This window comes from Poecilia latipinna, unplaced genomic scaffold, assembly GCF_001443285.1.
Source record: "Poecilia latipinna isolate Pla-1442-1.1 unplaced genomic scaffold, P_latipinna-1.0 Scaffold114, whole genome shotgun sequence".
Classification (NCBI taxonomy): domain Eukaryota; kingdom Metazoa; phylum Chordata; class Actinopteri; order Cyprinodontiformes; family Poeciliidae; genus Poecilia; species Poecilia latipinna.
Window position 1 is genome coordinate 130,949 of NW_015112730.1, and position 19,845 is coordinate 150,793.

The window sequence follows — 19,845 nt, forward strand, 5'->3', positions numbered from 1 at the left end:
TCCAAGGACAACAGATGAAAAATCACCTTTTGGCTAATTCTGGCACATTTACACAAATGTTCATTAATGTAACTCTTACAAAGAAGTTATTAGCTAGCTATGAGTAACTAATAGCTTTAGCTATAACTGGCTAATTAATAGTTTAGATTTCTGCAGTTTCAGACGCTTCTTTAAAGACTGTTGTTGGTTTTATTCCTCCAGCCGGTCTGAGAAGGAGCTTCCGACTCGGACGGAAAAGCAGCAGAGCCAGGAAACCTGCTCAGTTACGGAGGTGGAGCTCTGAGACTCCTGGTGCAGTCTGTCCCCGTACTTATATAGAGGTGGTACCCTACCATAAGGAGCCAAAGGACAGACACCGCCTCATTGTCCTGGTTGGTACGTGAAAAAAAGACAAAACTGCATATGAATCTGTAAGGCTGGATTTCTGTCTGATGTGCATCAGCTTTGTAATATACTACACTGACGTGCTGCAAATGGTAAAAGTTGGTGGGGGAAAAAAAACAACCCGTGGTGCTGTGGTCCGTTGAATTCTGCTTTATATCTGCTCCCTTTATGGCTAAGCGGGAACACAAAACACCTTCGTCCTATTTATTTGAATAAAACATATCAAGCCTGTTGTTGATCAAAAGAAAAAAGTAACGCCTTGATGAAGATTTATGTCTCCACTTTTGATCGGAAAAATGATCCCTTCCCATCAGACCCACGTAAACAGTGTCAGAAATCTGTGAGTCAAAATATATTGCGTTCACTTAAGCAAAGCAGCGGTCCAACCCCGCATTCACTCCTCCTGCCAATCCTGCAGGTCTGCTCTGTGTATTTTTGAGCTCTATCTCCCCACAGGGAATTCCACCGCGAGCGCCGCCAAAGGTCTTTTTAATGTCATAATAGGATACAACTGAAGGTCACGGAAGAACCGAGGGGGAATAAAACAAGGGAGGAAATGTGGGGAGGCGGAGGAAGAAAAAGTAAATTGTGAAAAAGTGAAAGACAGGAAGGCGAGAAACACCAAGAGCTGAAGAGACGTAAAAGCAAGGTCAGATAGGGAAGAGATAAAAGACAGCTGACTGGGAGGACAGAGACGAATGCTCACGAATCAGATCCCTCACGATGTCCGCCAGAAGGTTTATCATCAAACTGGAACACTTAAGACAGCTTGGATTTACATTTAGACTCCTTTAATTGAATTGGGGCTAACCTCGACTCCGGGTCCAGTTTTACTGTCGACTGTTGCTGGGGACAGTCGACATTGTTAGGTCATCATTAGGAATATATCACTCACAGGCAATGAAAAGTTACAGACAGGAAAAACCTAAACCCGGGGCTCCCCTTTTTGCGAGACAATGAAGGCCGTTTCTGTCCTAATCCAGAACCAGATGGAGGATGTTAAACCAAATTAGAAGAACACCGTTACCGTTTGCGTCGCTTACACGTTTCGTCTTAAGGTAAAGACCCGTTTACCGCCAGACGGCATGGTAAGTGTACCCTGTAGCTCTTACAAAGAAATTAAGACTGGAGAGCTTCCAACGGGCCTGATGATAGTCCTCTGCGAGATCTGCACAGCAGCTGTGGAGCACATCAGCGGTGAAAGAGTAGCAAGTCCATAAACTGGATATTTGGTTATACATCAAACTCATGGAACCCAGTGATGGAAAAGGCAGGTATGACAGGAATCCTGCTTTTAGACTGCGCCCCAATAGAAACCGATGCAATCTGGCCGCGCATCAATCCCAGCTGCTACAGTACTGAACATGTGGATGAATGCCTGCATGCGTGCATGTGTGTGTGTGGTTGTGTGTGTGTGAGACTCCATCCTGCGTATGCTACATTATAACGACACTGATACTGCACGGCTTTGCAGATGGTACATTTAGATACGATGCTATGGCTTTTCCAGAGAGTGTAGGAGCATTAAGACTGATCAGACAGAAGGCTGTTTGAGCATCATTGTTCGAATGAAATCAGAGCTCCGTCTGTCTGACTTTCATTTGCTCTCTAATTCTCTGATGATAAAGACAGCTGTGTCATTTGCCGTTGGGCTCCGCTCAAGGAAAGCATTACTGCACGGCGATATTGAGAATTAAAACCCACATTCAGAATACCGTGTTCTGATCCGTGTCTCCAGGGCCCAGCGGGGTTGGCGTGAACGAGCTGAAGAGGAGGCTGGTGATCTCGGAACCGGACCGCTATGGCGTCAGTGTGCCGTGTAAGTTGCACATCTTGAGGTTTCATTACTTTCAGCTTTTACGTCCGGCGCGCAGCGTAAATTCTCTCCCCGCGAACACAAAGCGGTGTCCCGTCTCTGTTCCCGTTTTGCAGACACGACACGCGAGAAGAGGAGGCAGGAGAGCGAAGGCCTGGATTATCATTTTGTTTCAGTTCAGGCATTTGAAGAGCTCATCCTCAACCACAGGTGTGGGATAAATGGCCCTACTTGAGCTGTTCGCCGACTGCAGGTCTTATTCAACCATTCGAAGACTTCTTACCCGGTTTTCTGCTTGCCTCACCGTGTCTGTAGGTTTGTAGAGTATGGACAGTACAGAGGTAACTACTACGGGTCAAATCTGGACTCGGTGCAGAGAGTGTTGGCTGAAGGCAAAGTCTGCCTCCTGGATGTTCACCCAAGCGTAAGCATAACCCCACCAAAAACACATTCACGTTCACTCAGTTTTGATGAACACTCGCCGCGTTTTCGTTACAAATGTGCACAAATCTTTGGCGATGTTCTGCGAATGTCAAAAAAATACAATTTCTCAATTGCTGTGTTTCCATTAAATAAGAAATGAAATTACAGTAACGTGACTGAGCTTGTTCACGGGAGAAGTCATTAAAAATTGTGGTAGCGACAGATGTAAACGGCTACATGACATATATTATATATTCAGCCACGGAGCTAGCGATCATCATCTATCAGCCAATCAGAGCTGAGGTCGGTGTCTTATTCTGAATCTTCTGAGGGATGTTTCTGATTTGACTCACTGGTTATGAAAAAGTTGCCCAAATCAGAAGTGGATCACGAAAGCATACAGAATTTACAAAAAGGAAATTAAAGCAAAAAAACTGAAAAAAAAAAAAAAAAAAAAAATTACAGTAACAAAACTTTTTCGTACGAATTGCATTTTCTTCTACAATATAGCATTGAAATTACATTGACAGACAAGAAATGCTCACAAACCATTAATCCTCATTTCTTTTATGTTATGCATTCATCTGACCTTATCCTTTTTCTGTTATTTTTTTCCCTCTCTGCAGAAAATAAAGCATGTTTACACTTCTGAATTCAAACCATACGTAGTGTTTGTGAAACCGCCAATGATTGAGGAGCTGCGCCTCACCAGGCGGAGAGCTAAATTTGTCTGTGATGAAGACGGTATGCAGGTCAGGATGTTTTCAGTAAGTACATATTGGATACTTGTCAGTTCACATAACTACTTCCATCCATCCATTTTCTGTACACCCTTGTCCCTTAGTGGGGCCTGGAGGGGTGCTGGTGCCTATCTGCAGCAAACGTTTTGGCGAGAGGCGGGGTACACCCTGTCGCAGGGCAACACAGAGACAGACAGGACAAACAACCATACACACACTCACACCTAGGGAGAATTTAGAGAGACCAATTAACCTATCAGTGGACTGTGGGAGGAAGCCAGAGAGAACCCATGCTTGCAGAGGGAGAACATGGAAACTCCATGCAGAAAGGCCCTGGGCCAGGAATCGAACCCAGGACCCTCTTGCTGCAAGGGAACAGTGCTAACAACTGCGCCACTGTGCAGCCCACATAACTTCACGCATTTAATTCTATTATTTTCACAGAGAGTTTTCTTATCTGGAGAGTTGCAAGTAGTGGCACTCAGTACAGTTAATAGCTTCAAAGCAAATACCACCTGCTAACAGCGTTAGCAACTAAAGTTTAGCCAGTCATGGCAATCATAGTATTGGTAAACCATTGTGTTTTTTATGTTACTGTAATACCATTTCTGTTTTATACAGGTTACCCAAAATTTTGCTACATAATCAATTTAAAAGGCAGTCAAACATAGATGCAACTAGCCGTCAAGCTAACAGCACATACTTTTATATCTGGGGCCCATAATAACATTATAAGCTAACTTTACCAAGCAATGATAGGGACACTTTGTTAGACAGAGTATATAATTGATGATAAATGTTATAGACCAACATAATGAGCCTTATTATGAACTGCAAGAAAGAGTATACAGTTTTAATACCTTTTTCTTTTTTGCAAAAAGAAAAAGAAAAATGTATGAAAGGTGTGTTGTGCATTTGTATTCAGCCTCCATGAGTCTACGGTTTGTAAAACCACCTTTTGGTGTAAATGTAGCACCGTTTTAGGGTTTGCCTACACCAGGAACTGAAGCAATTCTTTCCAAAATATCTCAAGCTCAGTCAAGTTCATTGATGGTAGGTACGATCCCATCCATGACCCAAGAGAGCATCGCTGATCAGTGATTTTTAGGTCTTCTTGTCACAGTCTTGGATTTAGTGAATGTAAGTAGGCTTTCCGACCAACATTGAAACAGCACTGAAACTGGATATATGAAGTCAGGTGCTTATTGCATGCCTCGACACTTGCAGGCCAATGTGGGGGTTATAAACCAGGCACACACCTTGCTTTAACCGTGTAATTTGCTTCTTAGACACTTCTAAGAGACAGGAGACATTACGGGTACTATGCGGGCGGCTTTCTTGGTCCTTGGCCGTTTGCCCAGAAAAACGTTTGCATTTTTGTAGATATGCAATGTTTCTAGTCAAGGACTGAAAGCAGGTGGTGGTTCAGTTTATCTTGTAGGGTTTTTTTCCCCTCAGAGTGCACATTTTACTAAGAAAGACAAGTAAGCTTTTTCCTAATTACCATATGGCTTCACATTTACTGTCGGACTCTGTTTGTCCGTGTGGCCCTCATTAGAACCGTGATGCAGCAAAGCTTTGGTGCTTTGCCTGACACCAACAACCCAAACCTTCAAAGAGTCTGAGCCAATCCAAAAAGTCTGCTTTCAACTGGAACCACATCTGGTCTGAAAAGGTCTCGTAGCCATTACGCAGAGCATGTAACTGCTGTGGCATGCCTCACCAGTGCAGCTCTGCGGTCATGGTTTTGAATCCTGTTGTGTTTGAGCGCTTCAGGTTAAACTCAAACAACCATCAGCAACAGCGAGGACCTCTGTGAATTCAGGTGGTTTCGTGGATTGCTGGTTTGGAGAATACAGGTGTGTTTTACTAATGTGTAAAGACATTAGCAATGACATCAAAGAAGCAATTGTTTGTTGCCCGTCAATCTAGGATGGGTTACAAGGCCACTCTCATACACTTAGGAGATATTTTTTTCACACATTCAAGATAGTTGCCAGTCTTCACATGGATGTCCGGGAGAATTTACCCCAAGGGTGATCCAGGAAATACTTAAAAAAAAAAAATGCAAAAAAACCAAAGAAACCAAAACTTCAGTTGAACTTCATGACATGACAATCAGAAACAGGGAAATGAGTATTGCTTGTTTGGAGGGATTGCCAGAAGACAACTTCATCCCTTCAAAAGCAGATTAAGTTTTGGCACCAGCAAAAGAGAGAACGTTGGCACAAACATGTCAAAATATCTGTTGAGTATGGCGGTGGAGGAGTGATGATTTAGGCTTTTTCTACAGCCACAAGACCACCAAGTGAATCATGGCGTTAAGGGTCATCTGGGTCACCAGAGAACGCTCTGTACAAACTGGTTTATATACAACCAATAAACCAGTTTGCTCTATCTACGGGGGTCAAACAACACAGTCCATTGATTGATGGGAGAGTTGGTTATAATACACAATACACTTAAATTTGTATTACTAATTCAGGTTATTGCCATTGAAATTTGTTCTGTTAAATAACAAATCTTGATTCGTTCATTTTTGTTTACTTGATCTTTGCCAATATATCTTTGGTTATTTAAATGTGTATTGTATTTTTAGCAGAGCACTAAAACAAATAGAAGAAATAACAGGAAAGACTAAACCAAGGTGCATATACACATCACACATTCACAACAAAATTTAAAAGATTGTAAACTCTACAAAAACTACTTATTTAAATATATATATATATATATATAAGACTCCGCTCAGTCCTGTAATTTAGCTATCAATAATTCAAAAGAATTAGTTTCATCCGTTTTTATCCATTCCCTACACTAAGGTCTATCTTGACGTTTCCAGAAACTATTCAGCACCAACAGGAAATGCATATTTGGACATTTTTAAGCAACTTTGACCTGCCTCAGAAAAACAAAGCTGAACCAATTCAGGCAAAGGTATACCAAGCCATTTTCCCATTGTTCTGATTATCTTTTGCCAAAAAGGGCTGAACTAAAGGACCGGACCCACGTTGCATGGATAAAAGCACCTTCAAGACTCTTCCATTTTTCCAGCACAAGCTGTTCTCCAGCATACCCACTTTAAAAAGATGATTAGGTGTGAAATAATCACGGTTAAGTATCTCATAGCGTGTCAACTTTCCTAGTGCCTCTCTTATGAAGCACCTAACATATTCTTAGAAGTAAACCCAAGAATAAGGGTCAACTTTTTTTATATACCTGTTTTCCACTTTTCTATCTACTGACATCAAGCAACAAAGTCCACTGATCGGGGCATAAAAAAACATGACAGCTAGAGACAAGCTGGAGACGTACCAGCACGGTTGTCGTCAAACCGGTACGACGCTCGGCCAGTGAGAGTCCAACTGGCAGTGGAAACGCTGTCCGTCAATAGTGCGGAATATACTGGAGACAAAAAACATACAGATTATACCGACCGGTGTCCTACTGCTTAGTGAAAACAAAGTGGACGTAACCTTCCTTTTTTCAGGGTGCTCAATTAGTTGGGGGTGTTTTTCTGGGTTGATAGGAGGAGGACTTTGAGGAGATGCTCGACCAGGCTGAGATGTTGGACAGCCAGTACGGCCACCTGTTTGACAAAGTGATCGTCAACGGAGACGTCGCCACGACATTCAGAGAGCTGAAGGCCGATGTCGAGAAGCTGGACGAGCCAGAGGTCCAGTGGGTTCCCGCAGCGTGGATGCGCTCGGCACCAACAAAAGCGTGGAGAAGCTGCAGCAGCTTGACCGGCTGGATTTAAACGGGAATCGCTCACGATTGCATCAAATATTCCTTAAGGGCCCCTTTTAAATCTCATTTAATATAGTCTCCTTAAAAGTGATGCACACTATGTTCCTCTGTGCATAAGTGCTGCGTTTGAGTTGAATAAATTTAGATAATAATCTCTGTCATTTTTATTAGTTTTTCATGATTCCCAGCTTCCCAAAATTTTTACATTGGTGATCTAGTTTAATCAAATCCATCTCTCTCTCTCTCTCTCTCTCTCTCTCTCTGTCTCTGTCTAATGCTTTTTCCAGTCGTCTCGGACTCAGCTTCTCTTTAAGCATTTAGTTGACATAACTTTAATTTGTAGAGCGAAGAAGGGGGGAAAAAACTCGATCTTGTGAAGAGTTTGCGGCCGAGTGTCGTCCTTTGCTGCCAAGTTGCAAACATCGGCATGGAATTATTCTGACAGCTGCTGCACTTCAATTAGCTGTAATGTGTACCAGTGAAACATTAGTAGCAGCCCGTGAGGCTTTCTGCCAACTATGCGCTCGCTGTGTGAGACGCACATAAACAGGAAAACAATCACAGATCAGAGCTGAATCGCAGGTATCCACGCTCCTTGAACTTTTTCAGATTTCCTCATGTTTGAGTCGCCTCTCACCTGCGTTTACAGCTGTGAGTATTTTGGGGTATTTATCAGCCTTATACATCTAGAAATGGACATTTTTGGGTCTTTGTGAAATATCTCAAGCTTAATGGGTGTAGATTTAACGTATCTGAGCAGCGATTTTCAAGTTTTATCCACTGGATAAAAGAGTGGACTTTAAATGGGCCGTTCAAAGCCATGAAAAAACTTTAATTTTGTTTTTTGTCTTCATAACATGGCAGCAAAACAAAGAATCCTATCCGTTGTCCCTTAGCAGACAACATATAACAACTTTAAATGCTTACAAAAGACATACAGTGAAATGATGAAGAAGCATAAAATTCATGGTATGAAGTGTGTTTGTTACGTGCCAGATCATTTTCTGGAATTAAAAAATTATTAGTCAGTCCCCTGGAGAAGATCAAGAGCACTGAACTCCTAACTAAAACCAGCAATTAACAGAGCAGACTCCATTCAACAAGGCTTTTATCCAGACCGCTCCGTTCTAGAACTGCCTGACAGTCTAGTCCATAGAGAAAGATACAAGTATAAACGTGGAGTGGTGCAGGAAAGAAGTAATGAACACGTATGTTTAGAAAGCTAAGAAACCAGCTGAAATCTGGCCACAGACCTTAGGACCAAACTCAGCTTTAAACCTCTTCACATCTTTCTAACCACCATTAGACTGAATGATTTCATTTAGGGTCATCTGATTAAAAGGGGCTAAACACAAATTCACGTCACATTTTTCAGATTTGTATTCATAAAAAGGTCTGAAAACCAAATTTTCTTCCTCTTCATGTTATGCACTACTTTATGTTAGTCTACCGAATGAAAATCTCAATAACATACATTGAAACTTTTTGGTTGTGCTCTTACAAAATTTGGAAAACAACTTGAGATACTTTTGCAAGGTCTTTGAGTAGACGTTTGCATTAGGTGTTACAACTGCTTGAACCCTCCAACTCCAAAGGCTTCAGGGATTTTTCTCACCATCATGAGGTACTTAATTATCCTTCCATTCCTCTAAAATTCATGGGGCTTTTATTCTCTTTGTCGGCGCTCCGCTCCATTACGTGTGACAAAGTGTTAATCTGCTTCATGTAGCGGGGAAAGTTGGGAACAAGGGAGCGCAGTGTCATGCCGGGAAACGCCGATGGCTCTCGAGAGACATGACCATCACAGAGAAATTACGAGCTGCCATAAAAGCTGACTGTCAAGGTGGAGCACTGATGAAAAGACCGTTATTTGAGCAACGGCGGAGAAAGACGGTGGCAAAGCGTGCAGACGAGTCGCTCGAGTTCAGGCAGGCTTGTGCCAGGCCTGAAGCGCGGCCGAGACCAAAACCGTGGCAGTATAATTTCATCGGCGCGCTGAGAATCTGCAGGCACCCTGTGAAATCATAACAATGCCATTAAAGACACGGGAGCCATCCAACCTAAACCCACCGTTTTATGTGCGCCGCACCTCCCACATCAAAGGTTCGAAAGAAATGCATGATGTCAGCAGGCCTTGGATCATTTCAGTCCTGATCGTCTGTTTAAAGTGTGTTAAAGTAAATACACTGGACGTTCAACATTATCTTCATCTTACAGAGTCTATGTGTGTCTTAAACAACCAGCATGTGTTTAACTCACAACTATCAAATTGAGCTGCAACTGCCACTTTGTAGAAACGTTGTGCTAAGTAATCAGGCTAACCATTATCAGCAGCCCAAGCTAATGGAAAAGCACTAGCTTTTGTGTTTGAAGCAATTAATGTTACATGAGTGATATTAGTTAGGCTTTTTAATGCAAATTGCAAAAGTAGCAAATTAGTTTTGCTCCTTTTTTAAACAAATTTCCATTCCCATTACGTTCAAACTGCTGAGCTAAAACAAGAATTCAAAGACTAAGACAAACTTATTTCTCCGTTAATGACAGATCATGGAACATAGTTCCCATGTCTATAGATAAACTCAATTTGGATACAACTCTTTAGAAGATGGACCAAATTGACATTAATGAGTCATTTTATGACGGGCAGATCAACCTGTTGATTAACAACATGGTTTCTTATTGTAGTTTTTGAGTTTTGTTAGTTTCATTCTTATCATCGCCTGCATTTTATCGCATCACATTCAGCTTCTCTTTCACCTACATTTGTGTCCTTTCTAAAAACACTCGGTTTCCACTACAAATGGAAACCGACTTACAGTACAGTGTTTTAGCAAATCATCAAAGCTTACTTTTAATTGATACATAGTTATTTATTAATCTAACCAAACGCTACAAATTTTACAACCAAATCAAACTGGCACATAAATCCCAAGCTTTTTAATGCTGTATAGAGATGTAATACCGTAAGGAAAATAAACACTACAGCTTTCCATACATCTGCGTAAAGGTGACAGAATTGACATAAGACCAAGTGCTACTGAAATGTTGCAGCAATGAACCAGGAATAGCATTACCTAATAACACACATAACCATGAGTCAGCAAAAGCCTGTAATACTCACCTGTGGACCCCTTGAAGCCCCCGCGTGCAGGATCCCGCCCCAATTATTGCTGGAGGGCAAAAAGCCACTCGCGACGACTACCATTGGTTTTAGCTGTTATCAATAAAGGCCCTAAATCTTAAATGTATCCCTGACATATAAGGTCAGGAAAAAGTTTTCAGAAAAAAAAAAAAAACAATAGTGAGGGAGAGCTGCTCAGTTATGGTTGCTCGACTTTGGCAACCGTAACACGTAGATGTTATGAGGAATTTAGTTGTGTTTGGGTTACAAGTGCGAAATTTCCGGACATAAACAATAACATGCAGGGGCTCCATACCTGATAAAGACCTCATAAGCTAGTCAGTGAAGTCATAGCTTTCTAATATCATAGAAAGCTTCTGACAGCCCACTTGGAACTGCAGCTATTCGGCAATACTGCAAAAACGGCATGTTTGACATGGCTTCCCTTCTCCCCGGCGTGAGCTCGCTACACGTTTGGCCCTTAGGCTGATGAGCCCGGAGTTTGTGAACCTGTAAGGCAAACACTGAACAACTGGAACGAGCGCCAAATTATCCAAACAAAGCAGAAATATGTGTCCTCCTCCTTTTTTTTTTTTTTTACTGCCCCCCCACTGGCTGCAGACGGCCGGCGTGTTCCTGCTAAGATCAACAGTGCTGCCGCTGGCCGGCTCGCAGAGGGACGGGGGGTTAAACGGTGTGTGATAGCAAGGCAAGGCCAGGCGCTCTCCAGCCGCCGCCGAGGAATGCGAGCGAGGAATTTACGGCACCTACCGGAGATGCTTCTGCTCCATGTGGTTTTCAGCTCTGAAAGCTCTAAAACTCAACCTGCCCATTCATAGTGTTGAGTTATGAACTTGGAAAAGACATTTGTCTTTAAGTGTGTCGAAGAGCGCTGCTTGAATTTCAGCCATAATTTAAAGGAGACCCCACTTAGAAAAATAATTACAGTGCCTTGCAGAAGTATTCACACCCCTTTTGACTCCCCCCTCCTCTCTACACACATTACTGCATTACAAAGAAAACTATAAAGTATTTTTTTTTCTTTATTTTATGTTATAGGTCAAATCTTAATTGGGTATTATTTCAAAGTGGAAGGATTTTAAAGTGTAATGAAAACTATACATCCTTAGTTTTTTTTTTTTTTTACAGATACAAATCAGTAAAGTTTTACTTTTATTCTGCTAAATAAAATATAATGTTACAAATACTTACTTCTAGCAGGACAGATATACAGCAAGAGACACAACTGAGTTGTTTAGATCAGAACAGATGAATGGCCTAGTTAAAGTGTAGCACTAAATCAAACTGAGTAAGACTTTTACATTAGTGTCCAAGGTCACTTTGCATCCAATATACTTGAGCTTGAGCTGATTTACAAATAGGAACCTGTAGGGCTGGACACAATCAATAACAATATTTATAGCGAGAGAATCGATAATACGTCATTATAGAATATTGAATATATAAAGAATATTCACTGAGCTCCGATCCAGAATTGAACAGCATTCTGGGGGATGTAGGCAGAGCTGGTCAACCTCTCACAGCAATCAACTAACTTGCTCATTCTTTGGTTACCTAGCAACAACTTGCTGATTAACTTGCACAGCAGCAGTTTCGGGTTTCCTTTCCTCATAACTGCTAAAAAATAATTAACAATGGCGTGGAGAGAAAGCTGGATCAAACAGGTACGCCACCAGTTTGGCAGTATTTCGGATATTTAAAATTAAAAACTAATCAGTAATTATCAATATCGACTGACATAAAATGCTTATATCGCGATATGTTTTTCCAGCACTAGGAATAGGTAAAAAAACAACAACTTTAGTTTTGAAATAAATTTCACAAGAGGCCGTATGTTATAAACACTATGGGAAACACATTAAAATGCACGGAATCATTCTACGTGTCTGGATGAAGATGTGTCGAAGATGTATCTATCATTTATCGTGAATTGTTTATGAGTACATTTGCGATCCTAATTGAATGTATCTACAAGCAGAATGCGGTTCCTCTCTGAACAGCTGGTTTTTACTGAAATCCATACCGAAGTCCCCTCAGCCTCTCCTCCAGAAAAACAGCGGGATTTCCTGCCTGACATGAGCCGTCGTTTTGTGGTTTTTAGCAACCATGTTATTACGCTCGTAAATTTCCAGAATCCCCTGATAAAACATGGATTATTATTTGCTGACACCATTCTTAGTGATGCCACAGGATCCGCAAGAATCGCGCGGCTCATGCTGAAAATATGAAGCCACGCTTAAGCAGCTTCGCACAGACTGACAGAATCACTTTCTAGTAAATCTAATGACTGGGTTTGCTGATATTCTTTGGAGTGGACCCATTTTTCACATCCAGAGGTACTGCTGCAGGACTCTCTCTGCGAGACAGGACTTCTGCAAGGAAAGGCTTGCAGAGTGTTGCAGCGAGGCGATTGGCTGGCGTGAAGACCAATAGTCTGCAGAGCTGAGTGTTATTTGAACTCTCCTCAGACAGAACAGTAAAACCAGACATCATCATCTGACTTTTCTAAAATTATTCCCTGGTAAGGTTCAGTTTTTATTTGCTCCTGAGACTCCAAAAATAACAAACAAAAAAAAGGAGCAGAAGCATTTATATATATATTTTTTTCTTTGTCTATAAAGAATGAGGATCTACCGTTTGTGGACGTCTTTGGGAGTCTGTTGATGCACCTGTTGACAGAGGAGAAACCCTGCGTGTTTAAGAATGGACAAATTTGCAGCGATGAAGACTGATGAGGATCAGTTTTGTTTGGACAACTACAGAAGAGCTGAAGACAGGATTGGGCCGAACTGTGAAGACTCACCTCAGACGAGTTTAACAGACGGACAGAGCCCAGACATGCAGCCGGCCGAGAAAATCTCTGCCTTGAAGTACAGAAGATGCAGGTCAGAATCTTTTCTCTTTTTTTTTCTTTACAGCATTTAAATTTTAGACTTCAAAAAGATAATATGATCTGATTTATGGAAGTTCCAACCTAAAACAGGAAAGATATATGGCATGAAGTATTTGTCCTGTAGCTCTCCCAGGTCTCGTCTCGGTGGAGTGAAAGCTCGTCACAAAAGGCAGGTACTCCAGGACATGGCTCGGCCGCTGAAACATTGGCTGTACAAGCACCGGGACAACCCTTACCCAACAAAAACCGAGAAGGTTCTTCTCGCTCTGGGTTCACACATGACACTAGTGCAGGTGAGACCGTCTCATCAAAAGAATGCTTTTTTTTTTTTTTTTTTCTAGGGCTAGTCATACTGATGGATCAAGTGATGTCTGTGCAAGGTTTCCAACTGGTTTGCAAATGCCCGGCGAAGGCTGAAGAACACAGTGAGGCAGCCAGACCTGAGCTGGGCGCTGAGGATCAAGCTCTACAATAAATACATCCAGGGAAACGCTGAGAGGCTGAGTGTGTGCAGTGACGATACAAACTCGGACGGTGAGGCATTAAGATGAACGGTTTAACATAGTTCAGCCTTTTCGTTTCACTAGTCAAGAGAATTCTAAGAATCAGGTCTGGACCAGTGGTCCTCAAGGGCCAATGTCCTGCAACTTTTAGATGTCCCTCTTAATCAGCACACTTAGCCCGAGAGGTGTGAGAGAGATAGACTGCATGTTAGTGAGGCAGTTTCACCGTTTACTTCAGGTGTGTAGGACAAGGGACACATCTATAAGATTCAGGACTTCATCCCTCGAGGAATGTAGTTTAGAAAGTTTAAATCTGCTGCTACGTCCACTAAATCTCTCTTGTTAAGCAGAATTTGCAGTGACGGTTCTGTTTCCTCCTCTCTAGACGAAGAGTGCACCCTACCGAATCCAATCGCCCAATCAAACTTTGGCGGCTCGTCTTACCGCCGAAGTCTGCTTGAGAAACAGGCCAGCGTCCTCGCTGGGGCGGACTGCTCCAACGAAGATGACGGCACGTCTCCTCCATCCAAGTACAAGAGCAGCTTGCTGAACCGCTACCTGAACGACACCCTGCGACACATGATGGCGGCAAAGGCTGACGCCATTGCCTCCGCTCGCGGGAAGAGATGCCTTTCCCAATCGTTCAGCTCCAACGAATGCGATCGAGATGTTGTCTCGCCGGATTTTTCCTCCGAAGCAGAGGCTAACTTCATCTACAGCATGGGTGAGAGATTATTAGCCTGGTAAAAGCTCTCGGCTATTAAGAAACGATTTCTTCCAGGAGACGTGAACTCTGTTGAAGGTTTAAATTTTACCCAGTTGTGACGTACGTAATGCGCCAGTTCAACACTATGAAGCTTACCGGAAATTGTAAACATGCGAAGAGACACATGGCAAACCAAACAAAGCTAGTGGTAACGCTAATTACATTTTTTTGAAAGCGTGTCTTACACAGACTCAACAACTTTCTTTGTTCACTTTCTCCGCTGCCATTGCTAAAACGTCGCAGAAAAATGACGTCATCGTTCACAGCTCCGTAGAAATTTGACTGCTGTGAGCAAGATTTGAATAGCGCAGGAAGACAATGGCCAGGGTAGTGAGAGACGGCTGACCTTGTAGGAACAGCAAACAGGTTAGGATGTTATATACATCACGGTTGATGGAGAGAAACAACAGGGGTCCTCCGGCTGAAGAAATAATAAAGACATCTTCCTCGTTAATTAAAGATTAACGATGAATGCAAAGCACACTGGCAGTTTTACTACCCTGTTTCCATTTTAAAACACCACAGTGTGCAGTAAAATAAGAACACAGCAAACAGAAACCTCCAACTTGGCTCCCGAGGGCGAGCTGACATTAATAAATCTCTGGCGTCTGTCTGTAAGTCAGAAGCTCGGCGAGATTCGATCATAAACGCAACGGCGAAACAGAGGGGGGAGCTTGACACATGGTTACCTTCTCAGACTTACGGGGAGCACAGCGCACTGGCACGGCTCAAAGCCACCCGGAGAAGTCAGCCAAAGCCTCTGCAAAGATCACTAATAAAGACTCACGCAGATGCTGAAATCCTACATTTAAGAATTGGAAGGGGCTCTCGCTGGCTGCCACTGAACACCACAAATATCATTTCCATATACTTAGAATGTGCCATTTGTTCCACTTCGACTTCTTGCCTTGGTGGAAATGTCCAGTCCGGCCTCAAGGACAATTACAGCATGTCTGAGACTTTATTTCTCCCAGGGTGAGAAGTGGAAACATCAGCCTGGGTGTAGAAAGGGAACAGTCTGTCGGCAAAAAAAAAAAAACGTTGAAGACAGACGGATTGTAGAGTAAGTGCTGCAGCAGCCATGCAAATGTGAGGCAACACGCTAATATTTACTTGGCTTGTTCTAGCAGTCTGTGAGGATGTAGCTGTGTGCCTTGGCAGTCTGTGTCTTCCATGTGTTGCTTTCCTGCTCGAAAGCAGTTTCATTTGCGTCGCATTAGAGGAGTTGTGTGTAGTGTTTCTGTAATCACTTCCACTCTTTAGCGCCTCCATATAGGTTTCTCTCCAACACTGAGGACGACGCTGCCTAATTATTCCTGGCAACAAAGAAGCTCCAGCCTCGCAAAGTTACTCAAGGAATGTTTTTTTTTTATATATAGCCTACATATATAGTTTGAGTAAAACTTGCGTGTGAAAAAAGAAGCTCGGACATAGGTAAGCAATTAAACAGGAGAAAAGTTTAACAGCCGAACACAAACTTTCTGTGGTTACACAGGCTGACGAAACCAGTGTGTCACTTTCATTTTAAAGGTTCGTCATGAGCTGAAAGTTAAAAGTGTCATGGTTTCGTTTATGCTTTTGCTTTGTGAGGAGTTGTGTCCTTCTCTTAGTGGTTTTATCTTCCAGCTATCGGTTAATCAGCGCACCTGTTACTCATCCTGTGATCACTCTGCTGCTCTGCTTTGTTCATTGTCAGACAGACCCCTGCCAGTATCATTACCTGTATATTGTCCTCTGCTTCCCTTTGCTTTTGGGGTGCTGCTTTTTCAGGTACTTTTGCATTTTCTCGATTCTCTCGGAGAACTAAACGGTTTTGTATCGAAGGTACTCTCTCAGACATCTGCTTCTGGAGTCTGAACTTGTATTCGTTTGAGCCGCTCCGTTAGGACAGGAAAATACCAGAAACTCTATAGTTTATTGTAGTGTTCATATATTTATTATATAGATCTTTAAGACCCCTAAATTTCAATGGTTCAGTGGTGCATCCAACACAACAAAATACAATGCAGTCAACAATTAAAAATCGTCACAAAGACACGTAAATAAGATTATTAATTTAAGTTAAAACTAAGACGGTACAATCATTAATGTCACTTTTAAACTTTGCTTAATCTCTACTGCTTTTTAGAAATGTTTTGAACTGAAAACTAAGCTGTGATTCCAGGAAAGCAGGATTAATAAGTATAGATTGAGTTTTTCTAGAATGACTTTATAAGTATCTTCTTACTTAGAAGATTACAGCTTTTAGATGAAAAATACAGTAAAGCACACAAATAATGCTAAAGCGTCCATTGAACAAGGCCAGAATGATGACAAAAATTATGTTTTACAGTTTTCCTTCTAATGGTTTGATTTCAGGAGGTCCTGACAAAAACCATCGCTTGGTATTTCAAGAAAATTGGGTCTGCAGCCATTAAACTGGCACAGCTGCCTTTTCAGTTTGTTTTTAAGCCAAAGCCGTGTCTTAAACAGTCATAATCTGGCTGCAGTCTTTAGCGACACTTAGCTGCAAGACTTAGCCTCTGAGATCTATGCTAAGTGTGGAAAATGTTTTATTTCTGGGGGTTTTTTACAGTTGGCCCTAAAGATTTTTTTCAAGTTTTCACCAACATTTGCAGTTAATGTTGGTGAGTCCATTCTGAGGACGGAAAATTAGGGGAAACAATGAAGCTAGCACGCTAGCATCTGTTGCATTCACTGTGTTTAAAGTCTTAATTCCTTCCTATGTTGTCGAACCGTTTGCACTGAATTTAAAACTGGGAAGCATTGTAGCTTAAAAACAATGATAAAAGGATTTTTTCTTGTCAGTGTAACATATTTAGAATCAGGCCTTGCTTCAATATTATAGTGGTTAACTATAGCACAAAAAGCAAGGAAATTTGTGTTGGCCTGGTTATTCCTTTGGTGTACAATCCTTCCTCGCAAAAAAAAGAAAAAGTATTCTTTTGGAAAGTTTTTTTTATATATATCCAGTTAAATGGTGCTACATTTTGAAAGGAAAATGGATTTGCTGGTTTAACAGCAGAGTTATGTGGGCAACGCGACCTGCCAAATCCAGTCCATGAATCCCTCCTTCTCTATTGACTCTGGTTTGGTGTTGGATTTCGGGCTGTTTTGGACTGGAAGTTGACTGAAGTTTGAAAAATTATTCATTTAGCAAACGGAGGCCAGAACAGCACAGTGTGTGTGTGTGTCTCTGTGTCTGTGTGTGTGTGTGTGTGTGTGTGTGTGTGTGTGTGTGTGTGTGTGTGTGTGTGTGTAGACCATTTCATTCTGTCCACTTCCAAATCCTGGAGGTGGCCTCTGATAAGCCCCAAATCGGTGGGCGTTGGCATGTTGGATAGTTTTGGTTTCTAAGAGTGGAGATACGGTATGGCCACTGGTTGCAATATCTCATCTCCATATTTGAGCTGAGACGGCCTTCGCTGATGACATGCGTTATTTTTTTCCCATTAGGGCGTTGCCGCCTCACACCCTCACAATACCTCCACAAAGAGCTGATTGGCGTCGGCAGAGAGGCCTTGGCAAGCCTTTCATGGGTGCTGCCAATACACTCAACTCTGCTTATTAACACACAAATGCATTTTCCTTACAAACGTGGCCCCGTTTAAGGGGGAAATAAACAGGCTCTCCAACAGTATAATATTAATTGCCAAGAAGCTTTGATACATCAAAGAAATAAATTGACCAAAGGCAAACTTCATTGCTCTTTGTGCTAAGCTTAGTTAACCTTGTATAGGGATACTGTAGTCAAAGGAGAGTTTCTTTTGAAGCTAAGAAAAACTGGACACTTGAGACATTACTTCTGCCAGCACAGATAAAATACACCGGATTTTGTCTGGAATATTTTTTATTAACTTAATGAAGAGAATGCTTTGTTCATGTAAATTGTGACTACCCTTGTGAAGCTGTATGATAAATGATATCCACCCATTCATAGGCTGCTACCTTTCACTAGCAGCCATTAGGCTGAAGGTTGCTGCACAAGAGATACTGATAATAATCATTAAAGCAAAAAAAAAAAAAAAAAAAAAAAAAACAATTTAATCATAATTGATTGTTTTCAATAAACACTGTTCAAATTTAAGCTGTTGTAAATTTTGCACACATAACACATTAAAGGTGTTTTACATATTTTACAGTTTAGATCTCCTTTAAAATATGCTCATTTTAATATTAGTCAAACATCTGTACATAGCTATGTTTGCCATGATCTTATTTTTATTTTATTTTTTTCAAAATGTCAATTAGTTCCTTCACTCACTGAAAATGCTATGATTACACTTAAGCTACAAGCTAATGTTATCTTAAATGCTACAATCATTTAAGCTAACAATCATTTACTGGAATGCTACTTCCAATAAATGCTACTTTAATGACAGTAGCATTAATGTTTTTATTAACTTACTGAAGTGAATGCTTTGTTCATGTAAATTGTAGCCATACTTGTGAGACCATTTGAAGCTACTTGTAGCATTTAAGCTAACAGCATTTTAGCAAATTTTTATAAGAAGGCTAAGAATTACATACTAAATGGAGTATGTCTTTTTTTTTTATTTCTGGATTATTTTAAGCTTACCTTCTTGCTAGAAGCCCCTGAACACTATTCCGCTCATTCAGGCTACCCCCCTCTTGGTCATTATGGCTCCTCTGTGAAGATAAAACGGAGAGTCTCGCTGCCAGAACATGACAATCAACGCTAATATGTTTTCAGAGTGCATGGGAGACGCTGAAGCAGCCACTAAACCTGCAGTGTGCCTGAGTTATGTGATGCCACTGGAGTGTGTCGTACAAGTTGTCAGTCTCAAAGGTGGTAAAAGTATAAGGAATGGTTTACTGGGAATTTTATGATTTATTATTAAGGATTGTTTATGGTGAAGATGGACACCAGCTCCATTTTACCTGTAGGGATCCTGTCAGTGTGACTGGAGCTGTGTTTATTGGAAAGGTTTCAGGACACGGGCCTTGCTGTGTTTTTCTTCACCCCTTTTCTCTCCCTCTGTTTTTCATTGTTTCAAAGTGGGGATTATGTTTCTAAAAAGATGTATGCTCTGAGTAAAAAATAAAAACACTTTGCACTAAAAAAAACAACAAAGGAGAATGCAACTCAGACTTAAAAAAAATGAACTGGTCACATTCAACCGAATGGAGTTTGTCAAGCTTCCTTTTTTATGTTTATTTAACTTGATGACTTAATAAACTTAGTAAATTAACTTTGCATAAACTTAATATGATTACCCGCGAACAATCGACAACATATTTACGTTGGATCACATTAAGTTTTTAGGGAGTCGGGACTCTGGGTTTTGTTTTAAGACCCTTAGTCTTTCTGGTTTCTGTTTTGATTTTTTTTTTTTTTTTTTTTTTTACAAAACACAAACAAACATCAGGCAGAAACATTTTTTTTTAATTTTTATTTTTTTTGTGG

At 41.3% G+C, this 19,845-nt stretch overlaps 2 protein-coding genes across 8 annotated transcripts in view; both read left to right on the top strand.

Annotated features, from left to right (window-relative positions):
* The window catches only part of LOC106944826 (MAGUK p55 subfamily member 7-like), a 29,499-nt gene extending 22,225 nt beyond the window's left edge, over positions 1–7,274 (top strand). For all 6 annotated transcript variants that reach the window (XM_015028091.1, XM_015028090.1, XM_015028092.1 and 3 more), the window contains 6 exons: positions 202–375; positions 2,123–2,203; positions 2,317–2,410; positions 2,516–2,624; positions 3,250–3,390; positions 6,893–7,274. In XM_015028091.1, coding sequence (XP_014883577.1) covers positions 202–375; positions 2,123–2,203; positions 2,317–2,410; positions 2,516–2,624; positions 3,250–3,390; positions 6,893–7,123 — 830 coding nt within the window. In that variant the 3' untranslated portion in view covers positions 7,124–7,274. The remainder of the gene's footprint in view (positions 1–201; positions 376–2,122; positions 2,204–2,316; positions 2,411–2,515; positions 2,625–3,249; positions 3,391–6,892) is intronic.
* A 3,102-nt stretch (positions 7,275–10,376) lies between these two features.
* The window catches only part of LOC106944829 (homeobox protein Mohawk-like), an 18,210-nt gene continuing 8,741 nt past the window's right edge, over positions 10,377–19,845 (top strand). Inside the window, exons 1-5 of one of the 2 annotated variants that reach the window (XM_015028102.1) lie at positions 10,377–12,776; positions 12,877–13,140; positions 13,273–13,441; positions 13,529–13,682; positions 14,037–14,375. In XM_015028102.1, the coding sequence (XP_014883588.1) occupies positions 12,959–13,140; positions 13,273–13,441; positions 13,529–13,682; positions 14,037–14,375 (844 nt within the window). In that variant the 5' untranslated portion in view covers positions 10,377–12,776; positions 12,877–12,958. Of the gene's footprint in view, positions 13,141–13,272; positions 13,442–13,528; positions 13,683–14,036; positions 14,376–19,845 lie in introns of both variants that reach the window. The other variant, XM_015028101.1, reaches the window with a different exon arrangement.